This window comes from Mobula birostris, chromosome 17 (genome assembly GCF_030028105.1).
Source record: "Mobula birostris isolate sMobBir1 chromosome 17, sMobBir1.hap1, whole genome shotgun sequence".
In the NCBI taxonomy this organism is placed as follows: domain Eukaryota; kingdom Metazoa; phylum Chordata; class Chondrichthyes; order Myliobatiformes; family Myliobatidae; genus Mobula; species Mobula birostris.
In genome coordinates this window covers 45,551,153-45,560,654 of record NC_092386.1, presented here as the reverse complement: position 1 = coordinate 45,560,654, position 9,502 = coordinate 45,551,153, and the positions used below count along the sequence as shown (strand labels likewise).

At 40.0% G+C, this 9,502-nt stretch overlaps 1 protein-coding gene across 2 annotated transcripts in view; it reads left to right on the top strand.

Annotated features, from left to right (window-relative positions):
- The first annotated feature begins 777 nt into the window (after positions 1-777).
- ptch1 (patched 1) overlaps positions 778-9,502 on the top strand; it is a 73,249-nt gene continuing 64,524 nt past the window's right edge. The window contains exons 1-2 of one of the 2 annotated variants that reach the window (XM_072281644.1): positions 778-870; positions 8,945-9,137. In XM_072281644.1, the coding sequence (XP_072137745.1) occupies positions 868-870; positions 8,945-9,137 (196 nt within the window). In that variant the 5' untranslated portion in view covers positions 778-867. Of the gene's footprint in view, positions 871-7,261; positions 7,798-8,944; positions 9,138-9,502 lie in introns of those variants that run through there. The other variant, XM_072281643.1, reaches the window with a different exon arrangement.

Here is a 9,502-nt window from a genome sequence, read left to right as displayed (position 1 = left end):
CCTTTTCCTATCTCCACCTTCCCAAAACTGAAGATGTACATCTTAAGTAATGAAATAACAGTATATTATTTAACTCTTAGAACACCTAAAATGTTTTGAATTGTACAGTATAAGAATGCAGTAAGAGAATGCAGTAAGACCGCTTCTCTTGCGAATGCAATGCCGAAATAGAATGTAGGCACATGTTCACATCTATCGCAATCTTTGTGTTTTGACCAATATTCTAGGGCATTTCAATTGCTGCTACAAAAGATTAACAGAACGATTTTGTCAAACGTGTTAATGCAAAGTATATACAATTGCACAATTCCGTCTTTTGAAATGAGTCGTGTTTATGTAACAATTGTTTATCCAGGAGAATGTTGCCATTTATTTATCATTTCTCACAAAGTATTAGTTGGTGTCATGTCAAACAGTGGATAAATAATCTCCTTTTCTAGCTGTCAATATTTCGGAACGCTTCGTCTTGATCTCGTAGGGACTGAACACAGTACTTGGTTTCTTATAGTTTGCTGTGTACTGGGTGTTTACACAGGACTGATAACACGCTAGTTTAGTTTAGATTTAAGTTTAGTTTATTGTGCAGGGGGGTGGCGGTGGTGTTGGGTAGTCACGTGACGGTGACAGGTCCTGCCTATTGAGAGCAGACCACCCACCTCGAAGACCGCGCTGCTTAATAGAAACAGGCATGTAATTGTGAGCCCTTCCAGCACACAGCAGAATGACTGCAACCTAGCAGGATTATTACAATCCTTGTTCCTTTAAAATCATTTTTTTTTAATTTTGTGGAAAAGTAACATCTTTTAACTCCTGAAAATATCGCGCAAAGCAAGACCAGCACGGTCATACAGGGGAGGCTCGAGAAAGATGGTAAGTGAAGTTATCTTTGATTTGAGCACAGAGAGACCGCAGATTCTTGGAGTGAACTCTTGGCAGATGGCATAAGCTTGTTGTGTTACTGATACAGTTATTTTAGCCTCTGCTTCTGCAGCTAATAGTGGGATTATTATGGTTGGGTAGTATAACAGCGTTGATAAAGATCCGAGGCGATTTGCTGTTTGATTCTATTGGAAATACTCGGTTTAGCTTGGACTGGTTGCTGAAACAGATGGAGGGTTAATGGAGAAGATATCAGAGCTGAGGGTCCTGAGGATCCCGCGAACTCATTTTCACGGATCCGAGAGGTCGCCCCCAGCTTCTGTTTAGTGCAATTCTTTTAGAGATGCACGTCTGGGAGGAGAAATCTCTGATTACTGCTGCCTTCTTATCAGAAATAAAAAGACATCTATATTTTCTTAAGTTGAACTTCTGTAAGTAGCGTGGCGTGCCGGTGTGCTTGCCGTTGGCTTTAATACACGTACCATATTGAAGTGTTCATGTATACAATATTTCCTTTACTTCTCCCAGTTGTGTAGGTTATACTTAAATGCTACTTAACTAGCGTCTATACAGTGAGTCGGTCGATTAACGTAACCTAAATTGTGACTTATAAAACAGAGCGATTCCTCACAATAATAAAGTTCTTAAATCAATTATTTGGATCAAAGGCTCAAATGAAATTCGATAATTATATTTAAAGCGGGCCATTTGAAAAAGGAAGTCCTACCATGAAAATGAGTGTTGAAAATCGGCGCGTGCAAATGAATGTCTTAATCTTTTTTTTTCATTTTCGCTTAAATAGTTTCCCTCTTAGACTTCAGCATTCCTCCCCCCCCCCTTTATTTTTTGCTGGTAATAGTCCTATTGAGTGATGTAGGCGTGAGGTGTAAACCGGATTAGCAGAGTCAAAGGGTGAGTACAATGAAGCGGAATTGTTTTACTTCCTTTCATTTCTCACGCCTATATATCTAATAAATTTGTTGCTACAGCAGTAGGTCAAAGGATCGTGTCGCCAATCGTGTTCGACAAGACGTGATGCTAGGCTGTCAAATGAATGGCCCCTGAAATGATTAAACTTACTTACTGAAAGCAGAATTGTGTGAGTTTGTCGATGTATATATGTCTGTGTGTTCTATCCCTAATTCGGTATCCATGCTCCGGGCAGCATGCAATGCACTTCTCTTTCAGCTCGATCAGGGGTAATTAGTTGCGTTATTTTGACAGTTTTTGTGAGTAGTGCTTTTCCCCCCATCGTGTGTGGGAGAAGCAGAGGGGAGGCTTGACATATTGAAACCAGTTACAAGAAAAACTACTGTGTGCTGTGTTTGAAGATTAAAGCACATTGGAGGACAACGTCAACTTCAGTTGAAAAATCTGTTAGCTGAAATTAGTTCAAAGAAAATTGAAAACATCTTTCACAAACTGACCAATCAATTAGACTGGACAAAATCAGCAACACTGAAAATGTAAAATGGTTGCGATTTAGAGGTGATGAGCAATGCCTTTTCCTCCAGTATTCTCCAACTAAAGCCAGTGTTAATGCACACAGATGAATCTAAACATTACGTATATATAAGTATATACTTTTTTCAAATTCATGTCTGGTGGTTACAACATATAGTTCCAAAGATACACTTGGTACGAGCTCTCAGAACTCATGTGGAAAGTCGTACTTCGTTCAATGTATTGCAATCGAAAATGGGTTGAATGATTTATGTCAATCAGAGAGTAATTTATAGTTTGCTCTTTTTATACTGTTGGCGCCATGTCTGCTTAAAATGAATGGAAGTTGTAAACCATAAAGATGGGGAAAAAAACCATGTGTATGTTGGATTTGGAGAAGATTGCTGTGAGATGTGATGCCTGAGAGTGTCACGGACGCATGTCCATTACTATTTTCTATTTTACAGAAGAAAGTAATGATTTGCCTTAAGATCTATAGACTAGTGACAGGACAAATGAAAGCTTGGAGAAACAGAACATTGTAGATGGACGGATAAATGTTTAAGGAAAGCAAGTAATAGCTCAAGATGCTCCTTTTTTTGGAAAAAACAAATAACTATATAGATAACAGTTTAATCCTTTTTGTAAAATTTAAGTATGAAACATGGTGGAGATCATCAAATCAGATAATAATGTTCAAAAATGGAAGAAAGAAGGATGCGGGATATTGGATTATGTGTTTTTCCAGCTAACCATAATCTTAAATGAGAAATAGCGAAATGAAGTTAAAATGTTACATCAGGTAAATCGTGGATCTGAGTTAATATTCATTAAATGGTTTATTCAACGTACTCCGAAGATATGGTGCAATACTTCAATGCAGAATGAAAGAGTCAAACTCTGAAAGTGCAAATACAGTACTCAGTAATACCCAAATGACAAATGAAATTGATTAAATCTATTTGGAAAAAAAAGGTTCTGACTATTATGGGGGGGGGGGGAGCTATAATGATTTGTTGAAGTTAACCCAACCGGTTGTCGAACGCGTTTACATGAACAAGGCATGCATATTAAAGACAACAAAGCTTCCAAATGTAAATAAGGCTAGATTGATTACGAACAACATTATCGCTTCGGAATGGAACACTCGCATGCATTAGTAATGAGGCAAATTGAGGGCATCCATAGCTGACCACCCAGGTTGTGCGTTTGAGCTCACGCTTCTTCCTTTCTCTGCAGCCCTACAGAAGCAAGGCAATTACATGCCGAATGTACTCCATCCATTCTCCTTGCCTTTAAAGCAGTTAACTATGGAGACGCGCCTTCCTTTTAAACATTTTCTTTAAAGTAGAACAATCACTTAATAAATTGGAAGCAAAGGTGATATGGCATCTTTTTTTTAAAGTCAACATTTTGTGCCATTATACTTTATCACCTACAAAGGCATTACTTATTACAAAAGTGCGCACAATAAGTAATACAGGAAGTTAATAATCGATGAATGAAAGTGAGGTATGGAACAACTTTTGATTATAGTGAAACATGATAAATTCCCATTTTGGTCAAGATAACACACACATTTCTCATGTTGTCATTAAGCTAATTGTTAGTCTGGGTTAACTAAAAGTTTCTGATTAAGTTTTAAATAACAAAACGTTCTGATAAAGTTAAATAATGCCATTTGTAGACTACATACAAAGTAAATTGATCTTGTTTTCGTGGTAGTTCCGATAGAGAAAAAAATTGATTTTGAATGTAATTTAAAATGTGCAAGTAAGGCATCTATTCGAAAGGGTAAGATTAATTTTACTTTTCTTGGATCCATTCCTGTGCAAAATTGCCATCATTTGACGTTTTTCAGGATTATATTTATCTCTTGAATAGGATATTATTTAATTCTATCACGTATAATCTGTTGTGCTATTGGTATTTATAAATGCTTGTTACAAACGAGGTACCAAAATGCGCAAACAGAAGATTGAATTGTATATATACACAAATCTAGAGAACATAAATCTGAACAAAAAAAATAGCTATTGTGGCAGATGCATTTTGACCAATTCAACAATCTTCGTTCTTTGTTGCAATGCCATTTGGAACCTCTAAGGGGCGCAGTGTACGATGTACTTTGTGAAAGCAGGTACGCTGAGGGGTATGACATTCATTACTTTTTACACCAGATGCAAATTGAACATAATATCAGTCTATATACTTGCGGGTCAAATTTATAATAGAGACCATATTTCCATTTAAGAACCAAACACTAAAGTTAATACTAATAAAAATGCTTTATATATTCGCTGTATATATTGTGTGATGAGTTAAATACTGTGTAGTTGTACTGGATTGAGATAGAATAAGATGAAATAATGGTTAACTAATGTTTAAATTATTCAGCTATAGTGAAGGAAGTTATAGTTAATATTTAGTATTTAAACTGAGGAATGAGAATTACTAATTGGAAATATGAATATGAAATATAATTGTTCAAAGTTGAAAGAAAAAGTTAATGTATTTGTTTAATGTAAGTTTGAGAAAGTAGTAGACATTCGTTGAATGAATTAAGTTTATTCATATTTAGTATCATCAGCAAGATGCTTTGTTGTGAAAAGTATGGTCAATTGATAGTAAATAGTATTGACGTCTAAATCTGAATCCGATTCGTACTTTGTAAGTATTATTATGACATTATGGTTAAATTAATCATTTTCTTCTGTTGACTATGTAATGTTAATCTACTTCCATGTGACTTCATGAAAATGTTAGAAATAATGAATAAGCTAATCCATACACATTCGAAATTCTGTGCAGGTAACCAATATATTCTCATTTCAGCACTCTAGACGATGTCTACTCACTAAGTTATTCATTGCACGCCAATTTTAACATGAATTTATTAGAACGCCCTGTGCAAATTTATAGTATTCACGATTACGTGTTGGAGACACTCAGCAGGTCAGGCAGCATTTATGAAGAGGAATAACCAGTCAACGTTTCGGGCCCAGACCTTTCATCAGGATAAGTCCTGATCAAGGGTCTCGGCCTGAAAAGTTGGCTGTTTATTCCTCTCCATAGATGTTGTCTAACTTGCTGAGTTACTCCAGCATTTTGTGTTTGTTCTCTGGATTCCAGCATCTGCAGAACCGCTTGTGTCTATTTGGTAAATGGGATTAGTATAGGAGCGAACTGGATGTTCGGCAACGACATAGTGGGATGAAGGAGCAGTTCTTGGGCTGAATGTCTCTATGTACCAACAAGTCCATTTAAGGCCTTTGTATAGTTTGACATCGAATGAAATGATCGGGATAAGTCTGTCTGAAGGGCCGTATACCCCTTCAAACTTTCACGTAGTGGGTTAACAAGTGTCCCACCCTGTGTGGTTGCAGTTTAGTAGATTGCGTCAGAAAGTTGAAATCCCACTCTGGAGATTTCCGCACAAAGTCTAGGCAGACACGCCAAAATGTAGTACTGAAAGGGTACTGTTCCTCCTGCTGGATGAGAAATTAGACCGAGTACTCCCAAGTGAAAGTAAAATGTCGCGTACCCCATGTTTCCCAGAAAAACGGAGCAGTTATCTCGTATCCTGGCCGATATTTTCGCACAGTTCAATATTCTAGAAAGCGGATGACCTGACCGTCATCCTGTTCTCTTTGGGGAATTCACCGTGAGAAGTTAGCTGCTAGGTTCCTTACATTGAAGTAGCGACTATACCTTCATTGACTATTACGCTATGTGGAGTGTTCTGAAAGGCGCTATGTACCTTAAAGTACGGAATGAGGGCGAATAGATAGACCTTGTTAGGAATTCAGGATTTCCTCAAATTCCTTACGCACAGGCGCACATGAATGTGAAATTCAACCTAGCAGGTTTCCCTTCCTCGTCCTGTCCTCTGCTATCCCTTTCCCTTCTAGAAATTAACAGAAGTCTGTTAATTATCCATGCAAATCACATTGATCCTGATGGGGTTTGACAGGACCAGTGAGGATTTTGTTTTCTTCCTTTGATACTACCGTAATTCAGCCATTCTCACATTGTTGCAGCGCGTCGCCCTGGGTACGCCGGTCACATGACCCCTAGTGAAACTCCCCTATCTCTCAATGAATAAAATGAAAATGTGTATGGGTGGTTTGTGTGGAGGCGGTGGGAGGGATGGGTGGGATTTCTATGATATAAAAAAATGAAGATAGCTCGATTTGTCTCTAATGTCCCAGACAGGGAACAAGAAACAACGCTTAAACATTTCCAGAAATTTATATCCACTCGGCAGTCTTTCCTATTTATTGCGTGGGGCGAAGGGGAGGATTTTAAAAAAATCACTTGCGCATTTTTGGAAAGAGCAGTTATTTAAGGTTTCGGAGGAAAACGTGAGCGCGCACACACAGAAGTCTCGCACTTCCCACTGCACGATACCAGGACTGTCATTCGAGCAAGCCTGCTAATTCAACTGAGACCTCCCAGCATTTGTTACAACTCCAGGCCAAGATAAAGAATTTTCATTTAAACAAGAGCAAATAGTTCAACAAAAAAATCTTTAAAACACTCTTCAGAATTTGCCTCCCTGTAAAATACAGAAACCCCAATTTGCTGTTAAAGGGGAAAAATATCGAAATTGTATCCCTGTTTAAAGTATAAAAGTTGTTTTACTAAGTGCGTGCAAAAGAGAGAGAGGGAGAGACATGGTGACGGGAGTGAAGGACTATGATTTCTTTCAGCAGAACCGCGGCTCCCCTGAAGTGGGGATGGATGCATTCACAGCCTGGGTGGTCTCTCTACTTTGGTGAGCTGTTGCTAAGCAGCTAATAATAGTCGTGTTTGCTGAGTAATTTCAGCCTTCCTCAGCCAATCAGAGCCAGGCAATACAAGCCTTCTCCCAGCCATCTGACGGCCCTGGAGGCGGGTTTTTGCTTTCCTTCCACCACCACCACCCCCCACCCCCCAAATGGAGAGAGAGGCTTTTTCCCCTATTGAATCAAGGCTCAGCGAGCTTCAGGGCCTGTTGCACAGAATGGTTCAAGCGAGTGATCGGTGCGGGTAAATCCCCGAGTCTCTGCAAGAAGGTGAACGTTTTCAAGCTGCCCTCTCCGAATCTCTTTTAAAGTGCACTGTGCCCCGTGAATGTAGAAGAACGCCAGGATCCCCCAGATCGCGAAATGTGGGAATGGAAGGCGCAAACTTTGACTCGCCATCGCTACGAGGAGTATGAAGTTTGCCAGGCAGCGTCTACTTTGTTGAGGATTAAAGTGCCCGTTTGGTGGAACCTAAGACGGTGTGTGATTATACTGCCCAAGTCCCATCAACAACATGGCCTCGACTGTTAACATTACGGAGCGCCGAAGGACAGAGGAGGAGGAGGAGGACCATGTTCAGCAAAAGAGGAGGATAAGGAGAAACCTGCGGCATCCGACAGCGGTTTTAGATTATCTGGAACGGCCGAGCTATTGCGATGCTGCCTTTGCGCTGGATCAGATCTCAAAGGTGCATTTCCAGTTTGTAAACCCTCTCTGTTTTTGCTGCTTTTTTGTGCATTGGGAGCCTTTTGTGTTCCCCAGAAGCGGTAGAGTGGGGAGCGAATCGCCGGGGCATCGATGCTCATTCCCCGTGTTATCACTGAGCTGCTAGTAGAAGTGAAAGTTTAAAGCGAGAGAAAACAAAGCTCAGCTCTCCCAGGCGCTGTTTCCACAATTGCTGCAGTCCCAAGTAGCACGGAGGGAGCATCGACTCACTTGGATGTGTGTGTGTGTGCGTGTGTGTGTGTGGGATTTCTTGTTTCTCTAACTCGCCATGTTTTTGCGTGGAAATGCTTTACGGCAATGCGGATTCCGGCGTGTCTTTAAAAGATACTAAAAACTGAAAAATCCTGGCTGCATGCTTTAAGTTTTAAAGTAAACAAAAAGCGAAACATTCTTTAAGCGATCGTATCTGCTCAGTTATAAGCTGAAATCCATGTGGCTCCCTCTTCCGTTCGCAAATATTGTCGTAACTCTCAGATGGCTGCTTCACTTCCTAATTCTGATCACAGCGTCCTGATACTGCTATGGAAATGAATTACTCAGGCTTATGATGTTACAGCAGAGCAACCACGTGGATGCACTCTTTGCTACCATGTATCTCATTAGATCTTCCCCCCCCAAAAAAATCTGGCCGTTACTTGAATATGTTAATTACGATAAATTAACACGTTGACCCTTTCGCGGTTTAACTTTTATTTTTCCCCATATAGTGAAATATTTGCACGTATTTCGGCTGTCCGTTTAGTTTATTTGCAATTTAAAAACAATGACGCCGACGGATTGCAAAGCATGAGATACCAATCCTTTTTGCAACAGCATTTCACCCCCGCTTTGTCACCACTACAGGTTGGATTGCAATTTAGACAGATGAAGTGACAGTCGTTTGCCGTCACCTTTAGTAACACAATACGTAATATAATGTAATCCAATGGGCAGTGAAAAATCTTTAATGGGGCTAGCTTAATTAAAAGCATTGGGTTTAAAACTTTACTTTCTCACAGAAAGACTTGTTGCAACTTGAAATCGTCAGTTGGAAGGCGTGCTGTCTCTTTAAGGATGCAACTGCCCGATGAGTTCCCTCAGATTCTCAACTGTGTCTTCTTTTATTTTAGGGAAAGGCTACTGGAAGGAAAGCACCGTTGTGGCTTCGAGCTAAATTTCAGAAACTGTTTTTTAATCTGGGCTGTTACATTCAAAGGAACTGTGGAAAGTTCTTCGTTGTGGGCCTGTTAATATTTGGGGCGTTCGCAGTAGGATTAAGGGCTGCTAATCTAGAAACCGATGTCGAGGAGCTGTGGGTGGAAGGTAAGACCTTTCTCTCTTCCCCCCCCCCCCGGGAGCGTTTGTTTTATTAAACCGAATCCAACTTTAAAATAGAGAATGAAAGCTACCAAAAGAATTGGGGGGGGGGCAGTGATGAAGAAACATCATGCCAGAGTGGGGATTGTTTATTGTATGTCTGTTTGGCTAACAGCCAAGCAAAAGTTACAAAGAAGTTGCTGTAATCCTTTATGATGAATTTCTACGTTTATGTAAAGCTCACGGCGTCTGGTGTTGGGGGTGAGGAGAGTGATTTGTGGCACCTTGCTTGGCGGGAATGGGGGGGGGGATTAAAAGTTTTTTTTTAGCAGTGGAGCTTGTCAAAGCCGCCATTTTGTGAGTGCCCCCAG